This window comes from Rhinopithecus bieti, unplaced genomic scaffold, assembly GCF_001698545.2.
Source record: "Rhinopithecus bieti isolate Rb0 unplaced genomic scaffold, ASM169854v2 scaffold_2654, whole genome shotgun sequence".
NCBI classification, from domain to species: Eukaryota; Metazoa; Chordata; class Mammalia; order Primates; family Cercopithecidae; genus Rhinopithecus; species Rhinopithecus bieti.
Genome location: NW_016804048.1, coordinates 3620144 through 3643607, shown reverse-complemented (window position 1 = coordinate 3643607; position 23464 = coordinate 3620144). Strand labels below are relative to the sequence as shown.

General features: G+C 37.5%; 1 protein-coding gene across 2 annotated transcripts in view; it reads left to right on the top strand.

The window, feature by feature from the left end:
- Positions 1 to 1023: 1023 nt before the first annotated feature.
- Positions 1024 to 23464, top strand: part of LOC108522856 (ELKS/Rab6-interacting/CAST family member 1-like) — a 291981-nt gene continuing 269540 nt past the window's right edge. For both annotated transcript variants that reach the window (XM_017863316.1, XM_017863305.1), the window contains exon 1: positions 1024 to 1155. In XM_017863316.1, coding sequence (XP_017718805.1) covers positions 1096 to 1155 — 60 coding nt within the window. In that variant the 5' untranslated portion in view covers positions 1024 to 1095. The remainder of the gene's footprint in view (positions 1156 to 23464) is intronic.

Here is a 23464-nt window from a genome sequence, read left to right as displayed (position 1 = left end):
GAGTATAAATTAATATAGCTTCTTGGAAAATAAAATAAGGTGTACCTACTGTATTTCCTAGCAATTTAATTCCTAGGCCTATACCTTAGAGATCTTCTTGCCCAGGTAAATCAGAGTGCACCTAGCAGCGTTATTTAAAATAGCAAGAAAATTGAAACAACCCAATTGTGATCTTCTGGGGAGTGGATTAAAATAATTGCCATATATTATTTCATACCTCAGTGGATGTGGAGAGGATTAAAAGATACATTACACTCTGAATGGTCTAAGTCTCAAAACCTATTGAAAGGGAATAATACTGAATATCATTCTGTACTAAAAAGAAAAAGGAATAATTATTTATCTTTATAAAGCTCAAAAACATGTAAACTATAAATGAACAGCTCATATATATATGTAGCAAAACAGTAGTAAAAGCAAGGGGATTTTAAACATAAATTTCAAGATATAGGTTGTTCTTATTAATGGAGGATAGACCAATAGTAGAGAGAGACACAACAGGGAGCTTCAGAAGTAAATATAATGTTCCATTTCTTAGGCTAGGTTTATAGATTTTTATGTCATTACTTGCATATACATCTACATTATATACAGTGTATTGAATGTTTGAAATGTTTAATAATGGTAACATTAGAGTTGTTTTACAAAACTTTCTTTTTCTATCAGCCATTCTAATATTTCAGTGCATCGATGTCAGGAGACTGCTTCCCTATTTCCAAAATCTCTGACTTGGTTTTTTTTTAGTCATTTCAGATTATCTCATGCCTTTTGCTTGATGATTTCATTGTTCTTCATAGAGTACATGCTGAAATACATGTTCTTTATGGGAAAACTTATTTTTGTAAGCAAATGTGCTACCATTGACAGGAAAGAATTTGGAATTGTGGAAAAATTTTGCAGCATATATTTATTTGTTGGTTTTCAACGACTCCTCATTGTCACTGGTGTAAGTCTCTAAACAAACACATTGTTTCTACGCATGCATATGCAAAACTTGATTCTTCTCCTTCTGTCATTAGGCAAGTGAAAGACCAGAATAAGAAGGTAGCAAATCTGAAGCACAAGGAACAGGTGGAAAAAAAGAAGAGTGCACAAATGCTGGAGGAGGCTCGACGACGGGAGGACAACCTCAATGACAGCTCTCAGCAGCTCCAGGTTAGAACACAAGGAGAACCGGAAAGGATCGGGTGAAGAGATTTGATCCATAATCGCATGTTGTTTTCCTCTTCATCTTTATCCTCCTCTTTTTTCTCTTTCTAACCCTGCTTGCTGCCTTCCTCTCAGACCAACTGTTTAGCAATGAAGGAATGGCTTTAAATAGGAAATGCAAGTTTTATTCCACAGCTTTATGAGGACACCTCAGCATAGGAGAAAGTTCATCTTGCTTCAGGTTGATCACACGTAACTGGTAAGTTCAATGGCAGTTTAATGAGGGGGTATATTAGGCTTCAGGGTTGTCAGTACACTTCTCTGCCAGTTCCGTCCATGACAATGGCTTGCTAATCTTTGTGTCTTTCTTCCTTTTTTCCATTCTTCCTCTTTTCCTTCTAACCTCCCTCTATCTTTCCTTCCTTTCCTCTTTAAATATTCAATTTAGCAAGAATATTTTACAGTCATACAGAATGTGACATATAAACTGTACTTTTTCACTTCAGTGGAGTGATAATTGATGCCTAAACCTAATTATTCACAGATTAATTAAGCCAGGCTCAATAACAGCAGTAGCAGCTACCATATCATAAGTGCCAGTTAGGTCCTCAGTATTTGAAACTAGGCTCTGGTCATTGGTTTTGTTCTAACCTTCGCAGTAATCCAAGTGGAGCAGGTGGTACTGTATACATTTTGCACCGGGGAAAATAGATTCAGAGACATTGCGTTACGTACGTAAACGCACACAGCTTCTAAATGGCTCAGCCATGATTTTAACTGGGACTTCCTGAATCTGTAGCCTGTCCTCTTTGTCTTGATCATAATGCTTCAGAACGAAGGTTTGTATTCTAGGGAAGAATACCATAAACGTGCTGGAGTCTCTGAAACTCATGCTAAGACTAAGCCACTGCCAGATTGTTTTTCTCCAGTTAGCAGTTTCTAATTGGGTCTGATACTGTGTATATGCCACAATGACAACCTTTACTGGAGAGATTTGGAGGAGTTACTATGCAGAAGCCATTTGGAGGCTTTACAACAAATTGATTTAACATGAAGAAGCCTCTACTTTTTACTTGTTTTTCTCATTCCTCTTTTATGTAACTTTTACTGATTATACTTATAGAAAAAGTCTAGGCCGGGCGCGGTGGCTCAAGCCTGTAATCCCAGCACTTTGGGAGGCTGAGACGAGCAGATCACGAGGTCAGGAGATCGAGACCATCCTGGCTAACACGGTGAAACCCCGTCTCTACTAAAAAATACAAAAAAAAAGCTAGCCAGGTGAGGTGGCGGCGCCTGTAGTCCCAGCTACTCCGGAGGCTGAGGCAGGAGAATGACGTAAACCCGGGAGGTGGAGCTTGCAGTGAGCTGAGATCTGGCCACTGCACTCCAGCCTGGGCGACAGAGCAAGACTCCGTCTCAAAAGAAAAAAAAAAAAAAAGAAAAGTCTAAATTTCCTCAAATGCACCAAAGTTGGAAAAAAGCAGCATGCTAGTTTTTCCTCGTCCTTGCCAATAATATTTAATATTGGCAGTTTCTCCTCTTTCTGTTATTCCTCCTTTTTTTGTTATCAAAATACAAATCTGATGAGTGGAAAATATTTCATTTTGTGTTAATTTGCATTTCTCTGATTACCAGTGATACTGTTTTTTCAAGTGTTGCATTTTCTTTTGTTTGTTAATGTAATTGAAATCTCTCTTCCATTGTCAGCTTTTCCTCCCATAAATCTTTTGCTTAGTGTATCCCCATTTTGAGAGTATGTATTTACACATAAATACTTGTGAGTTGTTCTGTGCTTTCATATTTTTACCTTTACTTTTTAAGTCATTTTGTGGTATTTGTGTGGTGAGGATGCTTTTTCTTTATTGCTGACAACTTCACTAGAATGTTTATAGGGAATTATTTCCTTGCTTACAAACTTGATGTCTTTGTATGTTATGAAATTGATGATTAATCTGTTTCTAGGATTTCAGTTTAATCTTCCTTCTTGAACTATGGCCACATTGTTGTTTAATTGTAGAAAATATTTATGATAAGGAAAGCCCCTCTTTATGTTAGTGCTTTAACTATTTCATTTATCTTCCCCCTCATCATTTAATGTTTTCTGTTAGCAGTCTGTCTTTATGAACCAAAAATACTCTTCTAATCTTCTGTCAATTGTTTTAACACCAAAAGTGCTTTCATATGTAATCTCTTGTTTCCTTTTTATATGAACTAAAAGCTAAATAAGATAGATTGTATTATTTATATTTTACATATACGGAAAACTAATTTAGAGTGGATGACTGACTTCCCCAAGTTGTCTAAGTAAATGATAGGTATCAAAGTTATGAAAAAGATAGCTGATGGCCATGTGCAAGTTACACAGAGATGTAATTCATTCAAATACTGTGAAAAGAGCACTGGACTACAAGTTAGGATACTTAGGATCTGATCTCAGTTCTTTTACTAACTACTCAGTTACTTAAGTATATTTCTGTTTATTTATTTATTTACTTATTTTACAGACAGTCTCACTCTGTCACCTAGGCTGGCGGGCAGTTGTGTGATCCTCCTGTCTCAGCCTGCTGAGTAGCTGGGACTGCAGACCTGTAATTTTTAAATTTTTTATAGAGACGAGGTCTCACTATGTTGCCTTAGGCTGTTCTCCAACTCCTGGCTCCACACAAACCTCCTGCATCAGCCTCCCAAAGTGCTAGGATTATAGGCGTGAGCCACTGTGCCTGGCCCCATTAATCATGTTTAGAGATCACAATCTGGGTATTAGGGATACTCCCTACCACTGGATTGTCATTTACAACAACATGATTAAGAAATACAGCGGGGCATTGTGGCTTATGCTAATCCTAGCGACTCGGGAGGTGAGATGGAGGATCACTTGAGACCAGGAGTTCAAGATGAACCTGAGCAACATAGTGAGACCTTGTCTCTAAAGAAATTTAAGAAATTAGCCTGGCAGGATGGTGTACCTGAACGGTCCCAGCTACTTTAGAGGCTGAGGCTGGAGAATTGCTTTATCCCAGGAGTTTAGGGTTGCAGTGAGCTATGATTGTGCCACTGTACTCCAGCATATGTGACAGGACAAAACCCTGTCTCTAAAATAAATTAAATAAAAATAAAAGAAGTTAGGAATTCTTGGAGAAATTACTCATTCCAGGATTAGAGCAAGAAATGTATGGGATAAACCTAAATTCGTAGTTCTCAAACTTGCGTGCATTGGAGTTCCATGGAGGGCTATTGTAGATTGCTGTCTCCTATCCCTAGGGGTTTTGATTCAGTAAGTTTGGGGAAAGCCCCAGGAATTTGCATTTCTAATACGTTCCTGGGTGATGATAACATTCCTGGACCAGGAACCACATTTTGAAAAATCACTGCCCTGTAGCATCATGTGATACGAAAAATTGAGAACCTGTCAAAGACTGCTGGGGTCATGTAAGGATGGACAGAGGAGCTAGAATGAAGGAGCTATCATTGGCCTAGGACAGACAGTTGGAGCATAAGAAAGACTAATGAGTAAGTTGTTTAAAACAAAGTATTTTTAAATCTGGAAACTTCCTGATGAGACTCTGAAAGTACTTTGGAGATTGCTGGGCACCAGTGCCCTAACACTGGGGTTTGCTTTTTAAAATTCCAGTGATAGTAGGGGAACGTTGGCCATTTTTTGATAGGTTATTGAAGTCGAGTGATGGTGACATGGGGTTTATGATATTATCTTCCCTATACTTTTGCATGTTTGAAATTGTCCCTAATAAAATGCTGAAAAAGAAAGATATCACTTAGCCACTTGAAACTTTCATATCTCTAAAATGAGTCTTAAGATAGATAAGATTTCACTCCTTAGACTTTAGTATGCCTTTCAGTTCTAAACTAGCTTTTTAACCATATTTACATAGCCCTGGAATGGAGCCTTTGACTCTGGCTTCATTTCTTAGCCAGACTCCTTATTTGTGTTTTCCCTTTACTTGAGAAATATTTCCTCTATTTTCCAAGTAACTTCTTTTTTCATATCTTTGCTTGAATTTCATGGAGTTGGTTTCTTCTGTTTTTAAACTGAAGGTCATATCCCTTTGCTTTTGTTTAAAAATTATAACTTTTAATTAACGTACTAGAAAAATTAATCCATCACATTTATTGTTTACATCCCTCTACATTTTCTTTTAAACTATAATTTTACTTTTAATACTAATATATATATATACATTCTTTTGTATTTTGCTTTTTAAAAACTTTTTATCATTTAAACGTTTCCATGAGTTGTATGTTTCATAATGATGCTTGTACTTACTATTTTCAGTTGAATCCAGAGTTCAGTAGCTTTGTACACGTTCCTCTTTTTCTGGACATTACTTAATTTTCAGTTTTCACAGAGCAAATCTGTACAGATGAATTGTACCCAGTTTGGTGATTTCCTTTGGCTCTTTCTCAGAGCAAACTTGAAGTATATGAAGTGTTGTAGCTTTTCTTAAATTTCTGTTACCAAAGATGAGCTAATTTATAGAGCCCCCAGCAGCGTGCAGGCATTCTGTTTTCCCCATAGCCACTTCGGTTCTGTTTAATTTTTTGCTCATTTTACACATATATAATGACGTCTTCAAGTTGTTATATTTCATTTCTTCAGTGACACTGTCCGTTTTTCACATGTAATGATTTATTATCCGAAATTTCCATGTCAAATTTTAATTACATTTGCTACCTATCATGAAGATCTTTGCATGTCACCTACTTTGGATTGCTATGTTATAAATGACATTGAGGAATGATGATTGTTGTGTATTTTTTCTCTTTCAGTAATCTTTCTTTTGAAATTTATTAGATTGTGTTGTTTAAACCTCTTTTCAAAAAAAATCTTTTAAATTTCTTACCTTGTCCTTTCTAGGCTATTTTTTCACTTAATCTCCCATTTGCAACAGAGTTAAATTTATTAGTTTCTTTGAGTTCTTTAGCTGTGTGTATGTGTTTGTTTCTTGTAAGTGTTCATTGCTTCGATGCATGTGGAGTTTATTTGATATATCTTATAAAACATAAATTTAAAGTACTCTTTCTTTACCCTGATACCCAGTTCTCCTGGTAGCACTTCGTAAATAGGTATTCTTTAAAAATTTTTTTAAATCTACCTAATCATGTGCTAGATAATCACATAGAAGTTTCCATTTCATTCTAGATTCATTGTTTTGTCTTTAATCCAATTTTTTATTTTTTTAAACGGAGTCTCTTTTGCCCTGTCCCCAAGCCTGGAGTGCAGTGGTGTGATCTCAGCTTGCTGCAACCTTCACCTCCTGGGTTGAAGCGATTCTTCTGCCTCAGCCTCCCAAGAAGCTAGGATTACACACCTAGCTAATTTTTTTGTATTTTTAGTAGCGATGGGGTTTCACCATGTTGGCCAGGCTGGTCTTGAACTCCCGACCTCACGTCATCCACCGGCCTCGGCCTCCCAAAGTGCTGGATTCCAGGCCTGAGCCCAGCCTTTCTGCATTTCTCTTGCACTTTGTTTACAAAGTCAGTAGGTCAGCTTCAGTGTCATTAACTCTATCTCCAAACTTTTTTTCTAGGTAAATTTACCAGTTTTTTCAATAAGCTTTGAAATATCGTTTGAGTCTCTTTAGTTTGTTAAATTATACTAATAACTTAAAGAATATTATCACTTGTAATTTATTCAGTCATCTCCAGCCAGGAACTAAATTCATTGCTTTTTTTATTCCTATCTATGTTTATTATTTATCGTGTTAAAGATTTAAGGAATATAAAATATTTTCTAAAGAAACCTAATATCCAGATTACAACCAAATTGTTAAAGATTTCTGGTAGATCATAGAGAATAAAAGAGTAAATGAAACTTCAAGCCATAAAAAAGATGAAAAAAGTATTAGCAAATGCTCTTTATTGTATTTGCCTATAAAATAATGTTTCTCCGGATGAAAACGGAGACAAATTCCTTACAGAGCTCCTGTCTCTAAAGGTTGTGAGCATTAATGAGATGACACATGTAAAAGCTTCTATAAGAGCACATGTTTTTTTTTTTTTTTGAGACGGAGTCTCGCTCTATCGCCCAGGCTGGAGTGCAGTGGCCGGATCTCAGCTCACTGCAAGCTCCGCCTCCCGGGTTCACGCCATTCTCCTGCCTCAGCCTCCCGAGTAGCTGGGACTACAGGCGCCCGCCACCTCGCCCGGCTAGTTTTTTGTATTTTTTAGTAGAGACGGGGTTTCACGGTGTTAGCCAGGATGGTCTCGATCTCCTGACCTCGTGATCCACCCGTCTCGGCCTCCCAAAGTGCTGGGATTACAGGCTTGAGCCACCGCGCCCGGCCAAGAGCACATGTTAACAGGACTGGACTATGTAGTAGTAACATAACAGGTACAGTGGGCCCTCCATACCCATAGGTTCTGCATTTTTGGACTCAGCCAATGGTGGATTGACAATATTATGGAAAAAACACCAATAAAACAGAATAGTAAAACAATAAAAAATAAATAGAAAATAATATACCAGCTGTTTACATAGTGTTTACACTGTATTGGGTATGAGAAGAAATCAAGAGATGATTTAAATTACATGCGAAGATGTGCGTAGATTATCTGCAAATACGATAGTGTTTTATATCAGGGACTTGAGCATCTGTGGATTTTTATATTCCAGGGGAGTCTTAGAACCAATCCCCAGAAGATACTGAAGTGCTACTGTAGGGATGTAATGAAACATGAGAGATTCTATAATTTTCTTATAAAAGGAGGCATTCACTTCATTAGGAGGGAACTTTTAATTTTTCCAGTAGAATTTTGTGAGAAATTTGCCTCATGTTACTTCATTTAGAGCAGTGGTTCTCAATGAAGGCTCAATTTTGGCCCTAAGGAGTATTTGGCACTGTCTGGGGACGTTTGCAGCTTGAGAGGTGCTGCTGTCACCTAGTGAGTAGAGTGCTGGGATGCTGCTAAATATCCTGTCGTTCGCTGGCTAGCCCCCACAGCAAAGAGTTATTCGGCCCACACTGCAAATAGTGCTGAGTTTGAAACCACATTTAGAAACACTTTGAACACCAGTTCTTTATCCAAAGTGTTACTGTGGATGAAGTTTTCATGATTAGCTTTGGAAACCTAATATGTATGGCCATATTTATATTTTTTTCTATGTAGAGCTAAGACCAATGCTATGGAGTTAAAACTCAATAGTGGCAGTGCTATAGTACCAAATAATATTGCCCAGATACATAGTTTTCTGGTACCATACACTAATTTGATGTGAAATAATGCTAGGAGCGTTGTGGTGAGTGAGTAATTTACGTAAATACACATTAACCATCATTCTCAGGCACATAATTCCAGATTGAAGTTAGTGTACCATGTGATTGAAGTATTCTGTATTACTGTGAAAGAAGACTTGGTGCTCTAGAAGTATTGAATATTTGTCACACGGTTGTAATCGAATGACTTTGGTTATATTTGGTGTGTCATAGAATAGTAGAATAGCAATTAATTCTGTCCTCTGGTTTTAAACATTTTTATCACAATGTTTTGTGTTTTAAATTTCTGGCTATTTAGGTGATCTGTTGATGTCTTCATGAAATAGGAGAAGTAAAGGGAAACATTACTACCTTATTTCTGTTTTTTGAAGGAATTATTTTAGTGTTTCTATCTTAAGTATAATAATTCTGGGATTAAAATATTCATTAAGTGTTTTATACTTAATGGTTGTCGTATTTTATTTTTTTATTTTTTTATTTTTATTTATTTATTTATTTATTTTTTGAGACGGAGTCTCACTCTGCTGCCCAGGCTGGAGTGCAGTGGCGCGATCTCGGCTCACTGCAAGCTCCGCCTCCCGGGTTCACGCCATTCTCCTGCCTCAGCCTCCCGAGTAGCTGGGACTACAGGCACCCGCACCATGCCCGGCTAATTTTTTGTATTTTTAGTAGAGACAGTGTTTCACCGTGTTAGCCAGGATGATCTCGATTTCCTGACCTCGTGATCCGCCCGTCTTATATATTTTGTACTTCAATAAATGGAATTATATTTCTTCTTTTTCACTTCTTTTGTTGATTATGATTTGTGAGATTCATTTGTATTAGTTATATGTATCATCCACACCTTTATTATCCTTGTACTGTTTTTTATTTAATTCAGAATTCCACATTTATATTGAAAGTCTTCTGAAAAGACAACTTCATTTCTTTTCAATTTTCCATTCTTTGAATACTTCAGATGGTACCAAGAGTAATTCCTTTTGGCAGAAAGTGAGTTTGGAAGTAAGTGGTTACTTTGCTGTTTGTTTTTGGTTCAACACATGAATCATGTTCTGATTAAACACTGTCTTACATGTGGAATGAAAATGATACCTGAAAAATTGAGAGAATCTGAGGATCCCAGAAGTTCTAAACACCTTTTTGTCATTTATCATGGCCTTCGATGTGAATACTCTTCCTTACGATGTCACGTTGCCACTGAGTTGTATCCTATTTGTACCTTTGTGTTTTGGACAGTTAGTTACTGTGATTTGTGGTAACTTATTTCACACTTTTTGGTCTCAAAAGCCTCTTTACATTTAAATATTATTAAAGTTCCCAAAGTGATTTTTTTTTTCTTTTTTTAAATAGAGACTGAGTCTTACTGTGTTACCCAGGTTGGTCTCGAACTCCTGGCCTCAAGTGATCCTCCCACCTTTGCCTCCCAGGATGCTGGGATGATAGGCATGAGCCACTGCACCAGGCCTCAGAGTGATTTTTTTTTATGGGTTATATGTGATATACATGTGTAGATCTTTTGACCCAGCTATCCCATGTCTAGATTTATATTGCATATACATGTCCAAAAATATAAAAATACATATGTACAAGGTGACTTACAACATTATTCCTAATTGCAAAATTTTGAAAACCTAATTGCCTATAGGTAAGAGAGTGCTTAAATTCATCATGGTGAATCTACACAAAAGAGACTGGCGGTTTTAAAAAAGAAATAAAATGTGTGAGCAAAAAAAAGAGATAGTATTTTAATTGTAGAATAAAATATATATCCATGAGTTTATACTGATATAAATAAGTAATCAAATACATAAATAAATGGCATACGGACAGACAGCTCTTTCTCATAGAAGAATTTCAGTTAATAAGTATAGATGGGAAGAAACCAAAAGAAAATCACCATGAGACAAAATGATAGTTGTGAAAATTAGTGTGTGAAAGTTTGAGGTTAAACATGACTTTTATAGTCTCAAAATGTTTTCCCCAAGGTGTTTGTTTATTTTAACAGAAGACTATAACTTTTCAGTGAAGAAACCTACCAGGCCACCTTAACAAAGTTAACATTACCATTAATACAGAGGCATTAACCTCCCGAACCCCTTGATACAAGGCACTGAGAGGGACACAGTATCATTTCTGTGTTATTCTCTCCAAAAACATGTAACCTCATTCCAATAATGAGAAAATGCCAGACAGACGCAAATTCTGGGACATTTTACAAAATAACTGAGTAGTACACTTTAAATATGTCAAGATCATGAAAGACAAGGAAAGACTGAGCAGTTACAGATGGATTTGAGGGGAAATGTCAACTAAATGAATTGTGGGATCTTGGACTAAAGCAGATTGCAGGAAAAGGAACAGAAAATTGGCCGGGTATAGTGGTGCATACCTATAGTCCCAGCTACTTGGGAGGCTGAAGAGGGAGAATCACTTGAGCCCAGGAGTTTGAGGTTGCAGTGAGCCCTGTTTGCACTACTGCACTTCAGCCTACAGGACAGAGTGAGACCCTGTCTAAGAAAAAAAAAAAAAATCCGGAAAGAAAGGACATTGGTGGAAAAACAATGAAAGTAAGGTTTGCAGGTTGGTAAATAGCATTGAACCAATGTTAATTTCCTAGTCTTGATCATTTTACTATGGTTTTGTCAGCTTTGAACATTAGAGGAGCCTGAATAAGGAGTAGATGGGCACTGTTCTGTTTTTGCAGCTTTTCTATATGTCTGTAATTCGTTCAGAATAAAAGTTTTGTTTAAAAAATGTATTGACACTCTATTTCTCAGCACTTTTAATCACCCACTTCACTTTGCCATCCCTTTGAAATAAGTATGCTTTTGAATTTAAAAATGTCTTACTACCAAAATTAACGTTACAGGGTAGTTAGCTCAGGCATTTTTCCTGAACCTAGGAATGCAGGTATTATTTTCTTATATTGTTGACTTCCTAAAACCGTAGTTTAATTAAGAATGTAGCTGATCAGGGCCGGGCGCGGTGGCTCAAGCCTGTAATCCCAGCACTTTGGGAGGCCGAGACGGGCGGATCACGAGGTCAGGAGATCGAGACCATCCTGGCTAACACGGTGAAACCCCGTCTCTACTAAAAAAATACAAAAAACTACAAAAAACTAGCCGGGCGAGGTGGCGGGCGCCTGTAGTCCCAGCTGCTCGGGAGGCTGAGGCAGGAGAATGGCGTAAACCCGGGAGGCGGAGCTTGCAGTGAGCTGAGATCCGGCCACTGCACTCCAGCCTGGGCGACAGAGCGAGACTCTGTCTCAAAAAAAAAAAAAAAAAAAGAATGTAGCTGATCAGGCTGGGCACGGTGGCTCATATCTGTAATCCCAGCACTTTGGGAGGCCGAGGCTGGTGGATCACCTGAGGTTGGGAATTCAACACCAGCCTGACCAACATGGGGAAACCCCGTCTCTACTAAAAATACAACATTAGCTGGGCGTGGTGGCACATGCCTGTAATCCCAGCTACTCGGGAGGCTGAGGCAGGAGAATTCCTTGAACCTGGGAGGTGGAGGTGGAGGTTGCGGTGAGCCGAGATCGTGCCACTGCACTGTAGCGTGGGCAACAAGAGCAAAACTCCATCTCAAAAAAGGAAAAAGAAAAAAGATGTAGCTAATCACGTTGATCGTTCTAAAGATTTGACTCAAATCCTCAAGCCATGATGATGTAATATGGCTATTATCAGTAGAGTTATACCTAGGCCTAGAGATGAACCTTGACCTGTCTGTATCCTTCAAGTATAGAAGGTTTAATTTTACTTATTTTTAGACGTGCTTGAGATGTCTTTCATTTTTTCAATATAAATTTATCGAATGCTTTCTAAGCACTGTTGCTCATCTTTGGTTATACAGTGGTGAAGAGACATGTTCTCTGTCCTTCTGGAACATTGTCTCATGGAAAAACGATAAAACTAAACAAATAAGTAAATATCAACCAGGGTAAGTACTACAAAGAAATAAACAGGACCCTGTGCTAGATGATGGGGGAGGGAAATATTTTGGGCAGCAAATTTAGGTAGTGACCTCAGAGGAGTCCTCCCGAAGGATATGACATTGAGATCTGAAAAAACCGTATTAAAAAGTGGAGAAAACAGTGTTTAAAATTGAGGTTATCCATATGGCAGTGAAAAGCTTGGCATTTTCAAAGTAGAGAATAGGTAAGGATTAGGTCAAAAGGGACCTTATAGGCCATGAAAAGTTGTTTAGATTTTACAAGCAGTGAAATGTTCTACGCGAAAAGTTGACAGAATCTGATTTGCATTTTCAGGATACTGTTTTTTGCAATATTTGGAGAATGATTGGAGTAGGACAAGAGTCATACAGAAAGTGTTTGCTCACTATTTCATGCCTTTTTGTGCTGTGCAGTTTTCTATGCTAGAAATAATGTTGCACAAGACAAGCTTCTTACTCTCAAGAAGCTCACATTCTGGTAAGGGCTCTGTGAGAGTGGAGGAGAGAGGTTTTTATTTATATTAAAAAAAATTTTTTTTTAGAGACAGTCTCGCTCTATCACTCAGGCTAGAGTGCAGTGGCATGATCATAGTTCACTGCAGCCTCACACTCCTGGACTTAAGCAATTCTCCTGCCTCAGCCTCTGGAGTAGCTGGGACTATAGGGGTGTGCCACCACACCGGGCTAATTTGTTTTTTTCTAATTTTAAGTAGAGACTGAGTCTTCCTATGTTGCCCAGGCTGGACTTGAACTCCGGGCCTCAAGCAGTCCTTCTGCCTTGGCCTCCAAAATGCATGGATTATACTTTACTTACTACAACTTTTTATTTCTGCTGAATGTCAAAAGATGTGTTATAATACAAGTACAGTAATTTCAATTATAGTAATTGCTGTACACAGAACTGAAATTAGGTAAATTCCAGCAACAGCAAGAACCTCTAAAATGAAACATAGAAGCATAGTCTTAGCTGATTTGACTGTTGGTGATTTGGGAATTAAAAAAAGCTTTCTCTTGAAAGCCTACCCATCTTTTAAGGGTCAGATGCTTTTTCTTGTGAAGCTGCTTAAATGCTGACAGTTGGAATTAATCATACCTTCTGTTGTAATTTCATTCGTTTGTGTCTGCATTGATTTTGGAATTTATTTTATATTACTTTGTATTATATACTACTTGTGTGCTGGTTCCTCCACATACTTGAGCTTGGGAATCATGTCTTGGTAGTTTACATATAGTTCGTACTTCATAAATGTTTATAGATTTTAATTGTATCTATAGATGTCAAGAACTTTCAGTCACATGCATCTTAGCCTGGTCTCCTAGTCTATTTGGGCTGTTATAGTAAAATACTGTAAACTGGCTAGCTTATAAACACTAGAAATTTATTTCTCACCGTTCTGTGCCTGGAAAGTCCAAAATCAAGGAAGCAACAGATCTGGTGTCTGGTACAGGCCCACTTTCTGGTTCATAGGTAGCACCTTCTTTTTGTGTCCTCACATGGTGGAAGGGGCAAGGCAGCTCTCTGCAGTCTCTTTTATAAGGGCATTAATGCCATTCACGAGGGCTCTGCTCTCATGACCTAATGACCTCCCAAAAGCTCCACCTCCTAATACCATCACATTGGTGATTAGATTTCAACATATGAATTTTTTGGGGGCACACAAAATTCAGATTCTGATTCTGATCTGATCTGATTCAGATCATTGCACCTGGCATTTGGAGCCTCCTATGAAACCAAGCTCTCTGTTTTTAACCTCGTCTTTGGGTCGGATGCATGGCTTTCCTGTTTTACACAAGCTGACAGTGTTGGTGTTCTTTGAATATAACACATTGTTTTCCTAGTGTATATTCTTCTACTTACGCAGAATCTTTGTCCTGTGGATTTCCAGTTTTACTACATAAAGATTCTGCCTTAAAATTAACTTTTGTTGATGAACTCTACCTGGACTTGTTACTGTCTTACCCATTGTTCCTTACCCTGTATGTTTAATCATGCTTTATTGTTGACATACTTTTCAATACATTGTTTTATAATTGCCCGTGTGACTTAACCAATTTAATTTTCCCTTCTCAATTAGTTTATAACTGCCATAAGTGAAGAATTGCTTTAAAGTTTCTTTTTAGTTTTTCTTAAACATTGTTTTACATAGGTTCATTAATTATAGCTGTACTTACTGAGTTATAAATAATAAAATTTAATTTAGTTATAATTTTTTTGAAATGGAATGATATTCAGTTCAGCATCCTAATAAATACTCTCTAAAATTCCGTAGGCTATCCTTTAAGAGCCTTGTATGTTTTAACACGGGAAATGCCATTTTCCCTCAGTTGAGAATATTAATTCTTTGAGCAGTAACACTCAGATATACCTTTCGACAAGGCTGTAAGTTTTAGTCACATCCTAATAATGCAAAGTAGAGTGGAGTGAAAGGAGGCTCCTATCAATAGTGGTTTGGGGCTTTGTTTTTCTTTATAACAAAGATAAGTATCTGAATTTAACCTTGAAAGAGGTTGTTGTGAGAGAGATTATTGGAACTGCTGAAAGAATGCTGTGGTGGGAGGCGGAGCTTGCAGTGAGCTGAGATCCGGCCACTGCACTCCAGTCTGGGCGACAAAGCGAGACTCCGCCTCAAAAAAAAAAAAAAAAAAAAAAAAAGAATGCTGTGGTGCTGAGTCAGCTCTCCCAAGACCAATGAATATTAAGAACAAAGTTCAAAGAAAGTGAAAACAATGGAAATAGAGACGGGGAAAATCAGCTTTACATATATTTANACATCTGTGTTTTTCTCTGTAATTTGATTTAACTCTGTCTACAAAAACAGTTTCTTCATTTTGATAAGAGATTTTTTTCCTTTCTGAGACAAACACTTCTTATACTTCATTTTTGGATTTGCCAGGGGGATAATTATTTAAGAAAGCCTTTTATAAAAATTAAGATTGTCTGACATCTTTTTAGAAATACTGATTCTAGAAATAGTATGTGATTTGTCACATGCTGGGTACATCTAATTTATTAATGTCATTGTTTTTGCAAAAATAAATTTTGATTTCCTGTTTCTAGAACTTCTTCACCTATTTAAATGTTTAACCCTGTATCATTTCTTCCTTTTTAATAAAAATTTTTTCTTAGTAAAACAGGGCTTTTTCTGTATAGAATATTGTCGTAGGTGAGTTTTTATGGTGTTCTTAATGAATGTTAGAGGAACGGATCACAATGGAAAAGTATGCGTATAAATCAGCATCTGTTTTTACATCCCTGTGGATAGTTGCTGAAATTACGCATGAAAATTCTCTTTTACTGCAGGTGAAGCATCTGTACGAATTGTGTGCAGCTTTTAAAAACTCCTATCTCAAACTGGGCCATTTTTTACCATTTAGAAAAAAAGCAAAAACGCAGCTTAACATTATTTTTTAAAATTCTGCAGTGTTTGAAATGGACTCTGTAGTACTTTTCCCTCTGACCACATGTCAGTTCAATTTAATAGCAGTGAAATTTATTGAAAGACTGTTTGTTGATAGGACTAACGTGCTCTCCATAAAATGATGAATAAAATTACATTAGGCACTAAAATTATTAAAAAGTGGACTACTACGTTCTCAGCGAAATGAATGGTTTACTCCTTTGTGTTGTGTGAGCTCTTCTTGGTTTGCATTTGGAAGCAAAAGTCTCCAATGATACTCTTTTTCTCTTAAATTTTATTTTTAATTATAATGGATACATAATAGTTACACATATTTGGGAGGTACACATGATGTTTTGGTACAAGCTTGCAATGTGTAATGATCAGATCAGGATAATTAGGGCACTCGTCACCTCAAGCATTTATCATTTCTCTGTGTTAGGAACATTATAATTCTATTCTTTTAGGTATTTTAACATGTACAACAAACTGTTGTTAATTGTAGTTGCCTTATTATGCCACTGAATACTAATCCTTTTATTTTTTAGGAGAACAGAAGCAGGTATGTAAATAGTCCGTTTTCTAAGACCTCAGAGGCAGAAGTCAGCCTCTTATGGACTACATCAGTTGTCTGTTGTTTTAAGGAAAAGTTATTTTTGGGAATTTTTGGTAAAGACTTTGAAAACGTATGCTTGTTCTTTTTATAAGCATTACAGATCAAAGATTTGTAGTGTCCTAGGATTAGGTAAACCACATGTCCTTGCCCAAGTTTCTCATACTCAGCTACCATGATTTTCAAGATGAGAACCTTCCCAGTCTATATGGGATATTTGTGCTATATGTTCTGTAAAATTTATTGATATAAAACATCATTTTTATATGTGTACTTTTCTGTTTATTTAATGAAATACATCTGCTTTTGTTTTGACTTTGGTTTTTAACAATTGAGGTTATAACAGAGCAGCACTCTAACTGAGGGGAGATATTTGAGGAGTTTTAAAGAGAAGGAGGGAGAGAATCTTTTTAAATTTTAACCCACAGTATTGCCTTAAAGTAGTTGGTATGTAACCAAATTTTGTCTCTGTGTTATGCTAGCTTTCACTTCATCAGTGCATATGGCTTCAGTATTTTTCCCCACAAAGCATCTGAGAAGTTGGTAAATGAATTCTGACATGTTGAATGATTTTAATGAAATCTTCTGGATGTGTATATATGCTTAGGGGATGGGGAAGAGGGAGGCAGAATAAGCAGTGGGGTTGAGGGTAATAAAGAATTACTGTCTCTTTACATTAAGGATAATGGATAGCAGTTAACATTAATATCTTTCAGAACAGGTTAAAGTCTATCTGGTAAGTGGTGTTTACTTCCAAGGCAGCAGCTCTTACTATTAATTCAAATAAATGACTTCCATTACCATGTCAGAATGAGAGCTGGGAGAGGGAGGAGAGAATGTGGGAGATTGTTGCGTTGGATAATCTCTGTGAAATCTGAATTGGCCTCCTTTCTGCTGCAGAAAAAGGCAAAAGCATAGTAAGATCTACCGTTATCAAGTAGCTCTTTTTTATGTTACTATACAGCCTTGTTAACAGTTTCTGAGGGAATAACAAATTAAATTTTAATTGTGGTTTCTCCTTTACCTTTGCTTTTCTGATTGAACGTTTGATTGGAAAGAAAGGCAGTTAGCCCGGCGCAGTGGCTCACACCTGTAATCCTAGCACTTTGGGAGGCCAAGGCGGGCAGATCACCTCAGGTCAGGAGTTCAAGACCAGCCTGACCAACATGGAGAAACCCCATCTCTACGAAAAATACAAAATTAGCCAGGCGTGGCGGTGCCTGCCTGTAATCCCAGCTACTCTGGAGGCCGAGGCAGGAGAATCGCTTGAACCCGGGAGGCGGAGGTTGCGGTGAGCCGAGATCACGCCATTGCACTCCAGCCTGAGCAACAAGAGCGAAACTCCATCTAAAAAAAAATTAAAAAGAAAAAGGCAACGGAGGCTAGAGTCTTACAGCTGCAGTGATGTGTAGTTTGGTGTTGACAGAGCTGACGCCAAGAAGTAAAGTTCTGAGAGATGTATTGGGAGTGGTATCGTGAGAGTTGCTGTTGAGTCCAGCCTCTCCCGGTTAATCTGCCTGAGTGAAGCTGTAGTTAGGCTGTCCCAACTTCTGCCCTCGTCTCTTTGAATATAGGAGTCTTATTTAAGGAGATGAGAAATTCTCTGAAAGGTCTTCCTTCCTCTCCCTTTACCAGACCCCTCAAAGTAGTCACACAGACCTCCTGCCGTGAACCGTATACTCTGTGAGGGAAGTATTCTTATTTGATTTCAGCAAATATATGAGGTTGGCAAAAGTAGGCTTCAGTTACATAATCCAGTGGTAGGAAAAATGGTCGGGGTTCGTTTTGGTGAGTGCAAATGTGATTAATAGCAATTGAAGTAAAACTCTGAAGATACTGCTTTCATTTTAGGTGATATGAAATATTTAAAATGATAAAGTCTGTTCCTTTACTATCTCTAGATAGCTATTAAGTGAGATGTCTGTGACACACTGTACATTTCTAACTTTTGGGTTGCCTGAATTGTTTAAGCAGAGTGAAATAACCAAGTTAGGGTAGGTGAATGAAATAAAACTCTCTCTCTACTTAGTCTTATTCCCCTAGGCTGCCAATTTTATGCTTTTTTCTAATTAATGAGTGCTATAAAATGGCTTATCTCCAAACAGTACATGTATTAATGGCAAAAACCACAATTAATTTGGCACCAACCTAATAATTCCCCTTTGAAATTTTTAAAATTTTATATTTATTTTATTTTATTTTATTTTATATATTTTTTTGAGCCAGAGTCTTACTCCCTCTCCTGGGCTGGAGTGCAGTGGCATAATCTTGGCTCGCTGCAACCACTGTCTCCTCAGTTCAGGCAGTTCTCCCCGCCTCAGCCTCCCGGGTGGCTGGGATTACAGGTGTGCACCACCACCCTGGATAATTTTTGTATTTTTAGTAGAGATGAGGGTTTCACCATGTTGACCAGGCTGGTCTTGAACTCCTGACCTCAGGTGATCCACCCACCTCAGCTTCCCAAAGTGATGGGATTACAGGCTTTATTTTTAATTGACAAATAATAATTGTACATATGTATGGTGATATTTGAATACATGTATGCATTGTGGAATGATCAAATCAGGCTAATTAACATATCCATTATCTCACATACTTATCATTTCTTTGTGGTGAAAACATCTCAAATCTACTTTTTTTTTTTTTTTAATACTTTAAGTTCTGGGTTCCGTGTGCAGATTTTGCAGGTTTGTTACATAGGTATATACGTGCCATGGTGATTTGCTGCACCAATCAACCCATTACCTACATTAGGTATTTCTCCTAATGTTATCCCTCCCCCAGCCCCATACCCCACCAACCAGCCCCAGTGTGTGATGTTCTCCTCCCTGTGTCCATGTGTTCTGATTGTTCAACTCCCACTTATGAGTGAGAACATGCAGTGTTTGGTTTTCTGTTCTTGTGTTAGTTTGCTGAGAATTATGTTCCAGGACATGTTTTCATCCATGTCCCTGCAAAGGACATGAACTTACCCTTTTTTATGGCTGCATAGTATTCCATGGTGTATATGTGCCACGTTTTCTTAATCCAGTCTATCATTGACGGGCATTTGGGTTGGTTCCAAGTCTTTGCTATTGTGAATAGTGCCGCAATAAACATACGTGTACATGTCTTTATCACAGAATGATTTATAATCCTTTGGGTATATACCCAGTAATGGGATTGCCAGGTCAAATGGTGTTTCTAGTTCTAGATCCTTGAGGAATCACCACACTGTCTTCCACAATGGTTGAACTAATTTACACTCCCACCAACAGTGTAAAAGTGTTCCTGTTTTTCCACAACCTCTTCAGCATCTGGTTCCTGAGTTTTTTTTTTTTTTTTTGGTTTTGGTTTTGTTTTGTTTTGTTTTTTGAGACGGAGTCTCACTCTGTTGCCCAGGCTGGAGTGCAGTGGCTCAATCTCGGCTCACTGCAAGCTCCACCTCCCGGGTTCACGCCATTTTCCCGCCTCAGCCTCCTGAGTAGCTGGGACTACAGGCGCTCGCCACCAGGCCCGGCTAATTTTTTTGTATTTTTTTTTTTAGTAGAGACAAGGTTTCACCATGTTAGCCAGGATGGTCTCAATCTCCTGACCTCGTGATCCACCCACCTCAGCCTCCCAAAGTGCTGGGATTACAGGTGTGAGTTTAATGATCACCCTTCTAACTAGTGTGAGATGGTATCTCATTGTGGTTTTGATTTGCATTTCTCTAATGACCAGTGATGATGAGCATTTTTTCATATGTCTGTTGGCTACATAAATGTCTTCTTTTGAGAAGTGCCTGTTCATATCCTTTGCCCATTTTTTGATGGGGTTTGCTTTTTTCTTGTAAATTTGTTTGAGTTCTTTGTAGATTCTGGATATTAGCCCTTTGTCAGATGGATAGATTGCAAAAATTTTCTCCCATTCTGTAGGTTGCCTGTTTACTCTGATGAAATTTACTTCTTTAAAAACAATTTTGAAATACACAGTTATAATTTAAAATTAAACTCTGTTTTGGCTTTTTTTTTTTCTTTTAACTTTTCCCCTGTCTACGTTAAGACTAGAATCAGTTATAATGAAAACTCATGAGGAAACAGGAATTGAAGGAGGGTCTTTATTCACTGGGGGCCAACAGACTCTTGAGTATTTCATTCTCATATTTCTTAAAAAAAAAAAAAAAAAGTTGATTCCCAACAGTCAAATGTGAGGAGGATTCACTCAAATGTGATGACTAAGCTTGGTCATAAACCTCCATTGTAAATCTCTGAAAACATTTGCCCAGTTTTTTTTCAGTTGAACTTTGATGATTGGCCTATCGCTGAGTCATCTTGGTGTTGAACTGTTTATGAATATGTTGAATTACTCCAATTGGTAATCATAGTCACAAGAAAATATTTTATTAGAAGTCAGTTCATTCGCAGAGTTTATTCTGAATGATTCCTGATGTAATGCGTGTTTTGCTGGTTTCACATTCAGTGAAATGCTGAGCCATACCTCAATTCTGTCGTCTCCTTAGTATCTGCCTTTATATTTTAGGTATGTTTGGGTTCCGTTTTAATACAGTCTCATCCCAGCAGCTGTGTTTTTGTAGTAGAGGTCCTGTTAGCCTAACAGGCATTTGTCTTTGAGAAGGAATTTGGTCTTCATCGGTAGTCCAGTTTTGTTACACTGGAGCTACATCCTCAGGCTGTATGACACCCTCCTTCCGTTTGACTCCAAGTCATCCTTACCTCCTGGCGTTCATGCCCTTGTGTAGTCCTCTCCCACACCCTGTCGGGATTGGTCTTATGAGCTGTACTAGAAGGCAGAAGTGATGGCACCGACTTTTGAAGCTAGATCTAAAAGACCCTGACGCAACTGCTTTGCACTCCTGAATCACTGGCCCTGGTGAAAGCCAGCCTCTGTGTTGTAATGACACTCAGGCAGCCCCCTGGAGACGAACAGAGGCCTCTTGCCAATAGGTGCACCACCTTGCCAGCCGTCTAAGTGGAAGTAAAGGACTGAAGCCTGGTTGACATCTTGACTGCAACCTCATAAGAGACCCTGGCACCAGAACTGTTCAGCTAAGCTGCTTTTGAGTTCTTGACCCACACAATCTGTGTGAGATAATCAGTTTTCACTGTTGTCTTATGCTGCTAAGTTTTGAAGTAACTCATTAATATAACAATAAACAATGATTACAGGTATTTTATATTTTTAGTATTAAGGTGATCTACCATAATCTGATTTTTCCCCCTAAATCCACAGTTTGGTTTTCTCTGTTAGAGTAGTAAACGCTATTTTAAATTGTTTTATTAATATTATCACCATGGTAATTATCAGGGTTGGGTTCTGTTGGAGCTTTTGTTGGTGTTTATCACCTATATAACTCCTATTTGTCTGCTGATAGCCTGTAAGCTGGGAAAAGAGTTAAAAATGTATGTAAAACATGATGTGTCATATAGCCTTTTGTAGATTTATTTCATATGTAGAAACTGCTCTAACTACTGCCACATTCTCCAGTAGAAATATAATGTGAGCCACATGTATAATTTTGAATTTTCTAATAGTCTCATTTAAAAAACTAAAAGGAAACAGGTGATATTAATTTTAATAATGTTTTCTTTAATCAAATATATTCAGAATATTATTTCAGCATATAATCAATATGAAAATTCTTAAAGAAGTGTTGTGCCTTCTTTTGTTTAAGACTAAGTTTTTGAAATTTAGTGTGTGTTTATAGCACATCTCAATTTGGACTAGCCACGTTTAATGGCTCAGTAGCTACTTGTTGCTAGTGGCTCCTGCATTGGACAGTACAATAGTATATTAACTAAAGAAGAACCTTTTCTTCTAAGCTAGCAGCAGATTAAGAATGCCTATAAACAACAGGTATGATTTTCACAAATTAAGTGTGGCATGTCCTACCTTAATCTCTAGCTACATTTAGTTCCAGTAAGTTAACTTCCTAATTTCCAGATGCTTCAGATCCTTCAAACCTAAGGAATATAGGGAGAGGAGGAGTTAGGGATAGTAGATAGTATATGTAGATTCCTTCAGCATTACAGACTCAGAATGGCTTTTACTGTCTCATAGTTTATCATGAAGGTTGGTGAATGTGGACTTTTTGAAGGAGAAAATACATTTTACCATGTAAAGCATATATTCCAAGCCTCGGGCCACACGTGGTATGATCCCTCTTGTTCTTGAGCCACCAGGAAGCACTTTCCAGGGGTTTTAGCACATCCCCTTACTTCATCGGATGTGGTCCTGAGAGCAGGAGTATGTGAAGTCTGTTGCATTTCATACCTTCTCAAGTCTAATATGACATCTTATTGTCTCACTCAGTTTCAAGGAAGCTGGTGATAACTGTCACTTCTTCAACTCAAAGTCTGGCATTGACAGATTAGAGATTTGTCTTTTTAAGTTTGAGATTTATCTTCAGAATCTTCAGAATTTATGGAAGAACTTATTGTGATAATATTGTCCCTTTTAAAAGTTCTTATTTAGACTAGCCCATGGTTATCAAAAGACTTGAAAGGAATTTTTTATAATTCTGACCCACTTCTGTAAAATATTGCTATGAAGAAATTCATAGGACTTTTGAACAAAAAGCTGAAGAACACAGTGATGTATAATCCATATGTGTTTTGTTCTCTTTACCTTTCTTTTGATCATGAGCACTGCCTGAAGATGTGTTTGCCTGGTCTGCTTTTCTCTTTTCACAGGAAACAGTTAACTTACATACTGAGAGTATCTGTTACCTAAACAATGACACTTGTAACTATTTCCAGAAGGTCTCTTTATATCCTTATTGATTTCTTTGCAGTGCAATATACTCTTTTAACATATTTTTCAATTTGCTTTTGATTTTATATCAGGACAATATATATTTTATATTATTTACACAAATAATACTTACATGTCTTAGAATAATAGTCACTTCTGTTATCCTTGTGTAACTCTGATTCCTCTTCCTCTGAGATGACCACTTTCATCTCTTTTGGTGGTTTCTACTGTCGTTTATTTTTGTCTTTCCAAATGACATTTTCATATTATTGTTCTATTATTTTTCTTATTTGGACATCGTCTGTTGATTTCTTACCATAGATGATGAGGAATTAATGTTTTTACACAAACCAACACACACTTCCTTCTTTCTATCCTTCCAACAT